A 14,484-nucleotide genomic window follows, 5' to 3' on the forward strand; every position below is an offset into this window, starting at 1 on the left:
GTAATTTTTATGATAAGATTTTAACTGTTAAAAGACTGACATTTTTATTTTTACCAGTAAAAGCCTTGCAATTTCTTTCTGCCAGTTTTAATAAATATTTATTTGCAACATCTTTGATTTGGTTTTTATTTTATAAATGTATTAAGATAGTGCTCATGATAATGCATTTAAATCAGTATTTTACAGTTTACTTTTAAAATTATTATTTGCAGCATTTTCATTGTTAAATTATTAAAACGTCATCTTGGATTTAGGGGTATTTACAGGATTTTATTGGCAACTTTAGTTGCCAGGTAAATACTGTACTTTAGTGAGATTACAAAATATTGCTGTAAAATAAACTACAAGTTTAATTCAATGTTACTGTAAAAATACTACAAGTTACTGTATTTCCCATACATCAATTAACTGTAATTTTCTTTGCAGTATTATACTGTAATCCATTTTACAGCAATTTACATCATTTTTACAAGATTTTATAGGCAACTTTTTTGCCAGTAACATCCTGTAAATTCTACAGTACATGTTTGTGGTAAGGTTCGTGGAATGGAAGGAAGAGGGCGGGGTCAATTTCAAGGAGGCTCGTGGATTTATTCAACATAAAACAAAAATGAATCATATAACAGCACGTTGCGCTCTCTGCGCTGGCGAAGCTTTCTTTCTTTCGTTCCGGTACTCAGTCCTTCTCTGGCCTTTCAGCCTCCGTCCTCCACGAGCTCTCCGTCCCGTCTCTCTCACCCTCACACTCCCCAGACGCTCTCTTTTAACCGGTCTCTCCCCGCTCATCACTGCAATCAGACACAGGTGTTATCACTTTGCGCTTGACCCACTTACTTACCGCTCGTCTCCCGAGTCTCTCTCCCGCTGCAGATCCCGCTAAACCACCCCCACGCCACATACCCCCACCGCCCGACTCAGGCCTGCAGCCCCCATTCCTGGAGAGGAAGTCTGCCACAGCCATCTGCGCCCCCGGCCTGTGGATCACCTTGAATTTAAAAGGCTGTATCTTTCATGCGGTGGAGCCACTGCAGGGGCGCGTGGTCCGAACAGAGAGTGAATTCCCGTCCCAGGAGATAATAGCGGAGGGTGAGAACGGCCCACCTGAGTGCCAAGCACTCCTTCTCAATGGTGCTGTACATCGTCTCCCTCTTAGAGAGCTTACGACTGATGTACAGCACCGGTCGCTCCTCACCCTCTATCTCCTGGGACAGGACTGCTCCAAGCCCCCTGTCCGACGCGTCTGTCTGCAGCAAGAAAGGGAGAGAAAAGTCAGGAGAGTGTAACAGCGGCCCGCCACATAAAGCAGCCTTTACCTGGGTGAAAGCCTGCTGGCACAGCTCCGTCCACTGGACCGGATCTAGGGCTTCCTTTTTAGTGAGGTCAGTCAGCGGGCTGGTGAGGTCCGAATACTTAGGAATAAACCTTCTATAATATCCCGCCAGCCCCAGGAACTGCCTCGCCTCCTTTTTGGTCTTGGGCCGTGGACAGGTCGCAATTGCCGCCGTCTTATTAATTTGGGGACGCACCTGTCCATGACCCAAGTGGAAACCTAGATACCTGACTTCCACGCGCCCAACTGCACACTTTTTCGGGTTAGCTGTCAGTCCAGCCGCCCTCAGCGCTCGGAGGACAGCCCGCAGATGTGCCATATGACGCTGCCAATCCTGGCTATAGGTGATAATATCATCCAGATAGGCAGCGGCATAGGCAGTATGCGGACGGAGGATTCTGTCCATGAGACGCTGAAAGGTGGCGGGAGCCCCGAATAACCCAAAAGGAAGCGTAACAAATTGGTGTAATCCAAACGGCGTCGTGAAGGCTGTCTTTTCTTTGGATAAGGGCGATAAGGGGATCTGCCAATACCCTTTAGTTAAGTCCAGTGTCGAATAAAAGCGAGCTGTACCCAGCCGATCAAGCAATTCGTCAACCCGTGGCATTGGATAGGCGTCGAATTTCGACACCGCGTTCACCTTACGATAATCCACACAGAAACAGATGGAGCCGTCCGTTTTAGGCACCAAAACTATCGGGCTCGCCCAGTCACTGTGGGATTCTTCTATTACCCCCATTTCTAACATTGCTTCTAATTCAGCCTGAACCACTTTCTTTTTGTGCTCAGGCAAACGTTACGGCCGGCTGCGTATTATCACACGGGGCTCCGTCTCAATATGGTGCTGTACGAGATTGGTTCGACCGGTCAGGGGCGAAAACACGTCAGCAAACTCGGCTTGTAATTTTTCTACATCAGCGATCTGGGAGGGCGAGAGGTGATCTCCCCCTGGGGCCAGAGCGAGTGATTGGATTTTATGATTTACCTCTGGCCCGAGATCTTCCTCCCCACTCACTGCCGTCGCCAGCATCACTGGTTCCCCCTCGCTCCATTTTTGAAGGAGATTGAGATGGTATATTTGACGTGCTCCTGTCCAAACGAATCACCTCATAATTGAGATCCCCTAATCGCCGTGTGACCTCAAAGGGCCCTTGCCACTTGGCGAGTAATTTGGAGCTAGAAGTTGGGAGCAATACAAGCACTTTATCTCCCGGTGCAAAATCGCGTAATCTGGCTCCCCTATTGTACAGCCGGCTCTGTTTGTCCTGGGCCTGTAACAAATTCTCCATAGAGAGCCGCCCCAAGGTGTGGAGTTTTGTTCTCAGGTCCAGCACATACTGAATTTCGTTCTTGCTATCCGAAGGTCCCTCCTCCCAAGCCTCTCTCAGGACGTCCAAAACCCCCCGGGGCTGGCGTCCGTAAAGAAGCTCAAAGGGGGAAAACCCCGTGGAGGCTTGCGGGACCTCGCGCACAGCGAACAACAGGGGTTCCAGCCATTTATCCCAATTTTTGGTGTCTTCGTGAACGAACTTCCGAATCATGGTTTTTAACGTGCGATTAAACCGTTACACCAAGCCGTCCGTTTGTGGGTGATAGACGCTGGTGCGAACCGATTTAATGCCCAATAATTCGTAAAGCTCGCGTATCGTGCGTGACATAAATGCCGTGCCTTGATCGGTGAGAATCTCTTTCGGGATTCCCACCCGGGAGATTACGCGAATCAGAGCCTCAGCCACACTTCTCGCGGAAATGTTGCGGAGTGCCACCGCTTCCGGGTATCGCGTTGCATAATCCACTAGGACTAGTGCAAAGCGATGCCCTCTTGCTGGCCCGATGAGGTCCATACCAATTCTCTCGAAGGGGACCTGCATGAGAGGGAGAGGGCGCAAAGGCATTTTAGGGAGGTCGGGGGATTCACTAACTGACATTCACGACAAGCCGCACACCATCTGCGTACATTCTCGTGAATGCCCGGCCAAAAGAATCGGGTCATTAGGCGGTTTAATGTTGCTGCTAATCCCAAATGCCCTGCCATGGGATTACAATGAGCCGCCTGGAAAAGCATTTCCCGACAGCTTTTTGGTATCAACAATTGAGTTGTATCCTGTTTTGTTTGAGTGTCTTGGATCACTCGATACAACCTCTCTTTTATGATAGCAAAATAGGGATAAGAAGGGGTCCGTGCCGGCTGGAGAGGCTGTCCGTCGATGGAACAGACCTGCTCAAACGCATTTTTTAGCGACTCATCCCGAGACTGTTCCAGGGGAAAATCATCACGCTCCGCGAGGGTCGGCCTCACGACCACGCTCTGTTCCCCTGGCTCAACCCCGGCTGGTCCCGGACCAGCCTCTCCCGTCTGCACGGCCGCCTCCCCCCCCCAGCCTTCGTTCTTCCCAAGAGACATCCGCACACAAATACCCCAATAAATGACGAAAAGGTGGCCAATTGGTACCCAAAATCAGCGGATGCCGGAGGTGTGGGTTAACTGCTACCTCGACATTATGCTTTTGTCCCCGAAATTGGATAGCTAGGGTCATTAAAGGATACTTGACCACTTCCCCGTGCACACACCTGACCTGAACCATGCGGCTCTTATCCAATGCCCCGGGCTGAATTAGGCTTTGATGGATCGAGGTTTGGTTACATCCTGAATCCACCAAAGCCCAATAGGTACCCCCCTTAATACTCACAGGTATTTGGTACATGCCAGCCTGATCGGGGGCGGCCTGCAGGGCGTCCGGAACCCGGACCAGCGTCCCCACCTCCATCAGTGGACACCGATCAATAAAGTTCCCTGGGTCCCCGCAACGCCAACAGGCCGGCCCAGACTTCCCCGCCGCCCTATGGGCAGGAAGTGGGTCAAGAGGTGAGCGGGGAGAGAGCGGTGGCATGGGGCCCGACGGGCCGCTCGGACCAGCTGGTCCCGCCCCCCTGGGCAGAGACCTCAGCTCTGCTGACTCCAGTGCCGGACCACCCCTCCATCGGGGTTGGGCTCGAGGCGGCAGGTTCACCCGAGACCTAGGGAGAGGGACAGGTTTGGGGGTGGGAGGAGGAGGGAGAGAGAGAGAGAGAGACAGAAGGCAGGGTTTCGCCGACCCCGTGGCACGCCACCATCTGGTCCTCCGCCAGTTGAATGGCCAGGTCTAGCGACGTCGGGCGATGGCACTGGACCCACTGCGCGGTTTTCTTCGGCAGCCGAGCCACGAACTGCTCCAGCACCACGCGATCGATGACTTGGTTGACACCCACATGCCTCGGCGGTCCTCTCGAAGAGGTCGATAAAGGCCTCCGGATCGTCCTGTGGCCCCATTTTGGATAACGGCATGTGGGCTGGCAGGGCCGGGGCAGGTGGAGAACCCCCAGCCCGAACCTCCCGGTCCATCCAGTTCCGGAACAGCTCGCGGTCCTCCTGTTGCGTCTGGACGAGAGCCCGGAACCGACGTTCCTGGTCCTCCCTCATGTCCAGTAATGCCTGGTGTTGTTCCTGGTGGAGGCCCGCGAGCGAGTGGATGACGTCCGCAAATGGCGATCCTGACGGAGAGGACATGCTGGTGGCGGCGTTCCGACTTCCTTCCCGGGTTTCGGCACCACTGTGGTAAGGTTCGTGGAATGGAAGGAAGAGGGCGGGGTCAATTTCAAGGAGGCTCGTGGATTTATTCAACATAAAACAAAAATGATTCATATAACAGCACGTCGCGCTCTCTGCGCTGGCGAAGCTTTCTTTCTTTCGTTCCGGTACTCAGTCCTCCTCTGGCCTTTCAGCCTCCGTCCTCCACGAGCTCTCCGTCCCGTCTCTCTCACCCTCACACTCCCCAGACGCTCTCTTTTAACCGGTCTCTCCCCGCTCATCACTGCAATCAGACACAGGTGTTATCACTTTGCGCTTGACCCACTTACTTACCGCTCGTCTCCCGAGTCTCTCTCCCGCTGCAGATCCCGCTAAACCACGCCCCCCACGCCACAATGTTTTACAGTGTGTGTGTACTGTGTATATTTATTATGTATATATAAATACACACATATACAGCATATACTTTATATTTTGAAAATATTTACATGTATATATATATATATATATATATATAAACATAAAACATAATTTTTTTCTTAAATATATACATGTATATTTATTATGTACAGTATATACATAATAAATATACACAGTACACACACAAATATTATGTACACAATAACTTTTATTTTAGATGTGATTAATTGCAATTAATCATTGCCCAACACAAAAAAATTATAAAAGATAAAGTTGATGTAATAGTTTGCTAGTTTTTTGCTTTCTGGCCAAGTTAAAAGAGACCTCCTAAACTTTTAATGTATTCTGTTCTCTCTCTGTATATATTTTATTTGGTGGCTGATGACTGTAAGTACTGATCACCACTAATAAAATTTGCATTTGAAGAGACAAAATCTCTTCAAATTCTACATCTACACAATAATGGACTGTGCATGCATGCCATCCAGTTAAAACGCTAAAGGGTTTTCTGAGAGGTCTGATATGCCACATCAGAGATTCTATCATGGTCATGTGTATGTGACTGCACATGCTGAGTATCCCCCTTCCTCTCCCCCCGCCCATCCACGCTCTCTGAAGGCAATGGAAAATTAAATATTATGCTCTTCAGAAGCCACATGAGTGAGTTCTATAGAATGGAGAAAAAAACGCCTCCCGCAGCAAGATCCGCCTGAGTGAAAGAGTGTTTCACTCTTTGATGGCTTAAATTTTTGAACTGTTTATGTGCGTCTGAGTGCGGATTATCTGCAGCATCTGTCAGTAGTTTTTCTTTCTGCTTTTTTTTTTGCTTTAGCAGGCTTCGCTCTGAAGCACCACAGAAAAGGCATTGAAGCATGGGGCAGGGGTGTGGACATGGACTTCAAGCTACTTTACTCAAAAGGAAACTGCTTACGCTACTAAGTTTTTATAATATTTCTCAGAAGAGCTTTGAACATCTCACTTATATAGACAACTTAAGTCATCTTTGCATTTTAAGTAACCCAGGCTCACTGGAAATAAAAAGGTGACCACTCTGTGGAGACATTTTCGTATGAAATGTAAAGTGAATGGCAATAAAAGTGCGTTCAGTTTTATCTGTAACAGATAAATGTGAATCTGGCAATATTTTATTATGTTGGTTGTTGTACATCCTGTGGCAGTTGAGAAATCAAATGCCCGGTAAGTAACACTAAATTCTCTATTGTGTTTGAAAATAATAAACTAAACCATACCCTGAACATAAGTGAGAAATAACAAAAGCAAACCTGAGATAAAAACACATTTGCTGAAACATCCATGTCATTTTAGCTTCCTTCTACAAGTCTTTGATCTGTTTTATCATGACTTGTGTTTCACAGGACTCGTACCTGAGCAATGCATAGCAAGTCAGTGCTGTACCAGGTGAGCTACCGAGCAAGTTTACTACCTCAGAAAAGCCATACATATGGAGCTGGTTATGTGATACAAATGTAAAAATGTATTACATGTATTAATGTGTTTATAAATTATGAACTATGGTAAAAGAGTTTTGAGGTCAAAACATAGTATTGTACAAGAAACAAGAAGGAAATCTTCATTAATCAATAATTTGTTATTGATATTTTGCCATTTCAGCTGGAATCTGCAATTTTTCCCAATATATTAAACTAGGATAGGAGAAAATATTTAAATCAAAAGAAAAGATGTGTCATGAAGTAATGACCTCCTAGCACAAATGATTCTGGGTCATCTTTTTACCTTTTTTGAGCATGCAAAGATAAATTGTTTCCTGTCTGACTTTCACAATGTAGTCCATTCAGTTGCAGGACCATTCATTCATTTGGACCATCGCTCTGAGAGACAGCGGAAGTGTACAAAAAAAGAGGTCAAAAAGGAGAACCGAAGACGAAAGAGAAAGACTGAGTGACTCTGAAAGATGGAGGGAGACAGAGAACATCATCCTCCAGGGCATTCCCATTCTTTTCCTTAAGAGGAACACTGTGCTTTTTCTCGAACAAAGCTTCTAGCAAAAAGAAACAGTCAGGACATGCACACCCAGACCTCGTGACATGTGTCTGTTCTCCTTGAGTCTCAATCTTTGGCTGAAGGGTGGAAAAATGGGAGGTTAGAGTGCTTTCGGCACACTGTTCCCCTTTTGTGTGTGTCTCTGGCAGTCGGAGGCCCAGTCTGGAGGGGTGGGAGCAGATGCGGGGCTGTGTGAGGGCAGGTGCACTCCGCTCTGCACCAGTGGCCACCAGAGAAACCCAGCGGCTGTTGCTGCTGCTGCAGTAAAAAAAGCAAGCCCCAGGAGGAGAGATTTTTATAGCAGATATCCAGCCTGAGATCAGAGAAAACACAGAGGATACTTATGTAGGGATGGGCATCATGAGGAACGTAATGATTCTGTCTCTGATTACAATTCAATGCAATGTTTCCTGGTCTTTTACGATTCCATTAACGAATCAATTCAAATTTTTGAGGGAGAAATATCTGCATTTAGTTAATGCACTTGTTGCCAAAAGAGATAATTTTAGATTTCAACAGTTATAACAAATTAGAATAGACAATAATTCTTGCAAAAAAAAAAAATAAATAAATATATATATATATATATATATATATATATATATATATATATATATATATAAATTAATAAACATTGCTAGCATTTACTGTATTACATGTCCTGGAATATTCAAACAGAAACTGAGTGTTATGGTAATGATGAAAAAAGGCTGGATAAGATAGATACGGTAGGTAGGTAGGTAGATAGATAGATAGATAGATAGATAGATAGATAGATAGATGGATATTTACACTATCATTCACAGTAAGTCAGTAAGATTTTTCATGTTAAAAATGAAGTCTCTTATGCTCATCCAGGGTGGATTTATTTGATCAAATTTATTTAATGCTTTATATTACATTCATATTGTGAAATATTATTATCATTTAAAAATAGCTGTTTCCTATTTTAATATATCGTAAAATGTAATTTATTTCTGTGATGCATAGCTGAATTTTCAGCATCATTACTCCAGTCTTCAGTGTCACATGATACTTCAGAAAACATATGAATATGTTGATTTGTTACTCAAATAACATTTGTCATTATTATCAGTGTTGATAAAGTTTGAGTAAATGAGTGAGTAAGCCACAAAGTCAAAACAGAGAAATTCTGTTAAATGTAGCATTTATACACTAGGAAAAAACAAGAGGAAGTAATAATAATAATAACAATAATAATAATAATAAAGCATTTAGGTATCACAATCTATCCATTAATACTAGAGGATTACTAAGTTTTTTTGTTTTTGTTTTTTTTCAATAATGCTATGTTGATATTAACATTTAAAACTCCATGAATACTGCAGTTCTTATTCCTATAAATTGTCTCTACATTTCCAGGATGTTGGTGAGGAACCATAACATAATTTAATAATATTGTTACAGTCAAAAGCCATGATTTGCTAGTCATATTCAGGTGGCATTAGGAGGAAGGACATTGTCCTTCTAGAGGGCATTCAACTGAACAATAATCTACTTAGCGCAACATGAGTCATCAATATTGCTGTTCAATAAATTTAGTTATGCCATGGTCTGTCTGAATACTGATTCTGATTGGCTGGCAGGTGTTGATTAAATTCGTTTAACTGCACAGGTAGTTCCAGGTCAGTTTAATCATGATCTATATTAATGCGCTTCCTATAAACATTGGTAACCATAGTAACATACAGTTACAGTTCCGGTCAAATATTGCAGCGCAAATATTATTAACATCTTTAATATGTGAATGCTGGCAAATGACCATGGCATAAACGGGATAATCAACGGCTAGCTGTGCATTAAACGATTTGAAAGCACTCCGCTGCGCGTCGGGTGGTTCTTCGCCTCCACGTCGTGCATTCAAATCGTTTAATGCACAGCTAGCCGTTGATTATCCCTTACTTCTGTTAGAATGTTAGAAGACAGAGTGTCATACTACACTATAAGTTTATCCTCAACAGTGCCAGAAGTCTACATCTATATCAAGTTCTATATCAATCGCAGAATGAAAAACAAGGTAAATACTGGTTCAGCAATGGTTTATGGTCGAATAAACGGTGGTACTCTGTCTCTGTCTGAACTGCACATGTTCATACTGAGTGTTCAGGAATTTCTATATAATTTTCCCCACAGGCAAGGAAAAACACTACTGCAGTGAAAGTGTATTGAGACACACATCCACACATATATATTCCCTTCACTTCCTGTGCCCAGAGTGGGACGACATGGCAAGTAATTAAGTGTGGCACTGTCTAGAAGCAGTGGGCATCCAGGTCATTACTTCTCATCGCCCACTGGAAGTCCTCAAAAAAGGCTCCTGCTGGGAGAACCAAAGCCTAAGACTGGATTTGCTGACCCAGTAAAAAAAAAAAAAAGTGGGAAATATGTAAAACAGTCATCCCGGTCTTGCTGCCTCACACTGCATGTGTTAATTCACTATATATGAATTCTTCTACACTGAATAGGCCAGTGCAACCTTGCCAGGGCATACAGAGAGTACATTAAATGGTTCAGTTATTGCCAGTGATTTGGGATTCACTGAAGTTCATTGGCCCTGAAGTGTCGTCTGCTGAAAGCTTGCTTTGACATCCGGACTGAAATAGTGTGCTTGCGATAATGGCGTCTCACTTAAAGGCTTGGCTTTTCGAGACTGCTGGCAACATTTGCTTGAAGTGGCCTTGAGATTGTGCGTCTAAAGTGCTTGTGGGAAAATTAATTTGCATATTTAGAATTCTGAAACATCAGGAATGTTCGTGTTTGCGTGGTTATGAATAAACATGACTATAGCGCTTGTCTGTCTGTTTCGGCAAAAGTACTCAGTGGAGATGTGAGAAGTCAATCTTAATCAAAGGGTTGCAGACACAATGGCAGTCAACGGGTGATCCTTCGCAATAAGAAAAAGCTGACATTTTAGAATCCTCTCAACTACGGAGTTAGTGACCAGAGATGTTTTTTATAGACACACTCTCACACAGGTGTAATTCGTGGCTGTAAACTAGCCTGAAGCCATTCGCAATCTGTCGAAAATAATTTGACCTATTTATACCCTAAAGTCCAGAGGCCCAAAGGAGTTCTTGTTTGACATAAATGATCTGGAACCTGATTCTGGAAGAGACTTTACCCTCTAAAGTTGACATCAGCAGGTATGGAATCAAATGTGGAGATAAGTAATATATTTATATAGCACACTATTGCCAGTGACAGGATAAATTTACTGAGAAAGAAATGTAGAGGGCAAAAAACTCTGTGCTTAAAATATCATACTTGGAGGGATGCTAATTGGGTCTTTGGGGGGAAAATGTGAGACACAGTGGATGCATTTTGTTACAGCAATATCTTGTTGATACTTGTCATCTCAAGTATACAAGCTCTGTGTCCAATAGAAATCTGTGGTATACAGGACACATAAGGGAAACTTTTATAATGCATAATAATGTTACTCTTGTGACATTGTCACCTCATTTCGGAGTATTCAGAATATGTATTATATATAACAAATGTATGCATTATATGATATGTATTATAAAATATATGCATGGCATTATATACAACATTATAATGTTGGGGTTGGTATGATTTTTATTTTAATTTTTTTGTGGTTTTTAAGACTCATGCTTATGGTTGCATTTATTTGATGAAAAATACAGTAAAACACTAATATTGTAAAATATTGCAATTTAAAATAACCATTTTCTGTTTGAATATATTTTGTAGTTTATTCCTGTGATGTTAAAGTTGAATTTTCAGCAGCATTCCTCCAGTTTTCAGTGTTGCATGATACTTCAGAAATCATTTTAATATGCTAATTTCATGCTCAAGAAACATACTTTATTATTATTATTATTATTAACGTTAAAAACAGTTGTGCTGCTTATATGTTTGTGGAAACCATGACTCAAAATAGAAAGTTCATAAGAACAGCATTTATTTAAATCTTTTGTAACATTATATATCAATTTATTGTCAATTTTGACCAATTTAATGCATGCTTGATAAATTAAATAATTTATTTTAAAAAAACTCAAAAAAATTTGAATGGTAGTATAGAGATTCTGTAACTTTTCCTTATAACCTTGCTTACAAGGTTAAAAACAACAACAACAACAACAAAAACATGTCATAAAGAAAATGTCATAGTTAATGTTTTTTTAAAGGGGTCATATGATGCGATTTCAAGTTTTCCTTTCTCTTTGAAGTGTTACAAGCTGATAAATAAGCATAAATAAGATCCCTGAAGTTGCAAAGACTAAAATCTCAAACCCAAAGAGAGATTCTTTATAAAAGTTAAGACTCTGCCACGCCCCCCTAAAACGGCTCATTCAAACACGCCCCCACATGTTTACATCACGATGTGGAAATATTTGCGTAATGCTGCCCAAATGTGCACGCAAAGAAAGAAGGCGTGGTTTCAGTAACCGCGGTAGTGTTGAAGCAGTCATGTCAGGGAGACGCTGTGTGTTTCTAGGCGAAAGCAAAAGCACTTTATTTGGCCTTCCGAAAGTAGATGCATTTAGGAATCATTAAGATTACTTACAACAGAACAGCACAACCCAGAGGTTATCACAACGCATTTTATGGACGACCGTTCTGTGAACCTAGGAGAGGAGGTAATTCTGACTTTGCTATGAGAATCTGTCGCTTCTGAATCAGCGACTGTATGTTTTGTTGTTAGTTTAAGTATTTGCTATTGAATGTTCAAATGCGGAGTTGTGCGTCGCGTGTGTGTGTGTGTGTGCGTGCGCGTGCGCGTGTGCGTGTGAGAGAGGGAGAGTCAGAGTGGAGCTGTCTTAATGTGTGAGCATGTGTGAAAATACATACGAGCTTCATCACCGTGTCTGTCACGAGACTCTGTTCCCCTCTCGGGCTTGAACTGATGGTGAAACTAAGGACATTATTAACTGTCTTTACTTTTATTTTTAAAGCTGAAGCTCGCGATTATAGAAAGGGGCGTTACACGAGTGCTTGCGGTGTTTGGCCAATCACAATGCAATGTGCCAGTTAGCCAATCAGAGCAGACTGCTCTTGTCGGAAGGAGGGGCGAAGCGTTTGAGAGAGGCGGGGCATAGAGGACCTACAATAATTTACAGTATTTGGAAAATAATGTGTTTTTTGAACATTAAAGCATGTCAACATATTCTGTTACACCAAATGCACAAAATAATGATCTTTAAAAAAGCATCATATGACCCCTTTTATGGTGAGAATTGGACCCTAAAATAAAGTGTGACCGTACTTTCATATATATATATATATATATATATATATATATATATATATATATATATATAAATATCATGGTACTGAAAATTATGTACCATGGTATTTATGGTATTTCAAGAGTACTGTTCTTGTACTGGTTTTGGATGTTGGTTTTGGAACAACATAAGGGTAGTGATTGTAATGATTGATTTTTCATTGTACCCCAAAAATGCTTTAGGTGAAGTACTGAATGCCAGAGTGACAAGTGCTGCAAGATACAAGTTGGTACACTTTCAGAAAAAAGGTACCTTATTTACCCCTAAAAGATACATATTAGTACCCTTTGAAAGGATACCACCCCAGTGACAGTTTTGTAGTGTGATGTGTCCGTATGTGTCTTTTGGCTTCACTTATCAAGATGTGTGTCCTTCTGTGGCTTGATTCTGCAGTTGTTCTCCAGTACTTCCCTCCCTCACGCATCACTGACAGAGCTGATAAATGGCAGGTGCAGCTGGATTATCTGTGAATGTGCTGAAAAACCATCAGGGAGACAAGAGGGCTTCATTTCTGAGCATAGCCTGTGGGTCGCCTGATGACTCCTCACAATGACAACACCTATCAGAGCCGATGCACAGCAGCCTGTGTCCCCAAAGAATCTGATGTAGCCCAGTGAATTTAGTTTATTGCCCCTAGTTAAATTTAGATATGCTTTTTAAAAGTTCTGAGAAACTTACAAAGTAGTAGGCCTACACTATTCATGCAGAGCAATGTGAACATTGCCAAAGTTGCTCATAAAACCTAACCTTTAACCTGCTTGCTAAGTAAAGCATCAGTCTATGCTCCTAAAAATAAATGTTATTGACTATGGCTCCATGAACAAGCTTTAACATTCATGAAAGCCTTCCAAAAGAGTCTTTATAGTGGAAAAATTATTTAGATTATTAAAATAATGGTTATGAAAACGAACTGTTGATTGAAAGGTTCTTTTGGGATACAGAAATGATTTTCCTATGGAATTGCTGTGAAAACTTGCTTTTGGTACCTTTATTTTTATGAGCGCAGCATCTTACACTAAAAACTACCAGGATATTTTAGACATGAAACCATGGTAGTACCATGAATACACCATGGTACATGAAAATAAGGTAATTCCGTGTCAACTCAACCAGAGGTCCCTGGCTCAAATTTTTGATTTTGCTAATATTTTTTCTGAAGAAAGATAAGCATGTATAGTGATGAAAGAGTAATCCACTATTGTGTAGAGGGGGGTCAAAATGGCAATTTTCACCTGAAATTCAGAGCCAAATTACAGGGGTTTAAAAATGACTTTAAAAGATGGCAGCATCATAATGTTGTTTTTACTCAGAGATTAGTAGGTATGTTAGTTAAATCTGTTGACTCTGTTGATACAATTCTAATTTCAACATTGTCAACTTTTTTTTAAGAACTAGAAACTAAAATCATATTGCAATATCTTAAACACTTCTTGAGTTATATGCAAGCAAACTTTGGAAAAAGAATACTTATGGCACTAAGACAGGTATGTTTTATGCAGTTGTTTTGACAGAAGGAAACGTGATACATCCCATTTCAACATTATTTGTTCTTCAGACATTCCTCTTTAAAAGAAAATAAATATAATGTTTTGCAAAGTGACCCACATTTGGTTTTTGACCACTGAAAATGTGTACAATTTAACGATTTATTTCTGGAGCCATGTTGAAATTTCATTATCTCTGGAACTGAACCATATAGACAAATGATGGCAAAAAGATGGCAAAAGGGAAGTTTGTTAAGACCCAATATCTAAAAGGGCATTAAGATATCTTTAATACTTTTTGAGTTACAGGCCAACAAACTTTGGAGAAAAAACTTGAAAAGTTCTCTTTCCACATTTTTGAATGGTTACCATTGGCACATAATG

At 41.9% G+C, this 14,484-nt stretch overlaps 1 protein-coding gene and 1 long non-coding RNA gene across 4 annotated transcripts; one reads left to right on the forward strand and one right to left on the reverse strand.

Annotated features, from left to right (window-relative positions):
- Positions 1 to 629: 629 nt before the first annotated feature.
- Positions 630 to 12,543, reverse strand: LOC131525932 (uncharacterized). Of its 3 annotated transcripts, XM_058753940.1 has the most exons (3): positions 12,180 to 12,543; positions 4,021 to 5,181; positions 630 to 788 (listed from the first exon to the last, which is right to left on the reverse strand). In XM_058753940.1, the coding sequence occupies exon 2, from the start codon at positions 5,010 to 5,012 to the stop codon at positions 4,338 to 4,340; it is 675 nt and encodes a 224-aa protein (XP_058609923.1). In that variant the 5' UTR covers positions 5,013 to 5,181; positions 12,180 to 12,543; the 3' UTR covers positions 630 to 788; positions 4,021 to 4,337. The 3 variants fall into 3 exon arrangements, 2 of the variants coding, with proteins under 2 accessions (XP_058609923.1, XP_058609922.1); XM_058753939.1 differs by lacking the exon at positions 12,180 to 12,543 and having other exon boundaries at positions 4,021 to 5,251; XR_009267329.1 differs by lacking the exons at positions 630 to 788; positions 4,021 to 5,181 and adding an exon at positions 7,063 to 7,653.
- Positions 11,798 to 13,736, forward strand: LOC131525933 (uncharacterized). Its single transcript, XR_009267330.1, has 3 exons — positions 11,798 to 11,968; positions 12,799 to 12,864; positions 13,010 to 13,736. It is a non-coding gene; the product is annotated as an uncharacterized LOC131525933 (long non-coding RNA).
- The last annotated feature ends 748 nt before the right edge of the window (positions 13,737 to 14,484 follow it).

Source organism: Onychostoma macrolepis, chromosome 19, assembly GCF_012432095.1.
Source record: "Onychostoma macrolepis isolate SWU-2019 chromosome 19, ASM1243209v1, whole genome shotgun sequence".
NCBI classification, from domain to species: domain Eukaryota; kingdom Metazoa; phylum Chordata; class Actinopteri; order Cypriniformes; family Cyprinidae; genus Onychostoma; species Onychostoma macrolepis.

Excerpts from the sequence above, each read along its gene's own strand:
- LOC131525932 (XM_058753940.1), bottom strand. The coding sequence starts at position 5,012 with ATGAATCATTTTTGTTTTATGTTGAATAAATCCACGAGCCTCCTTGAA.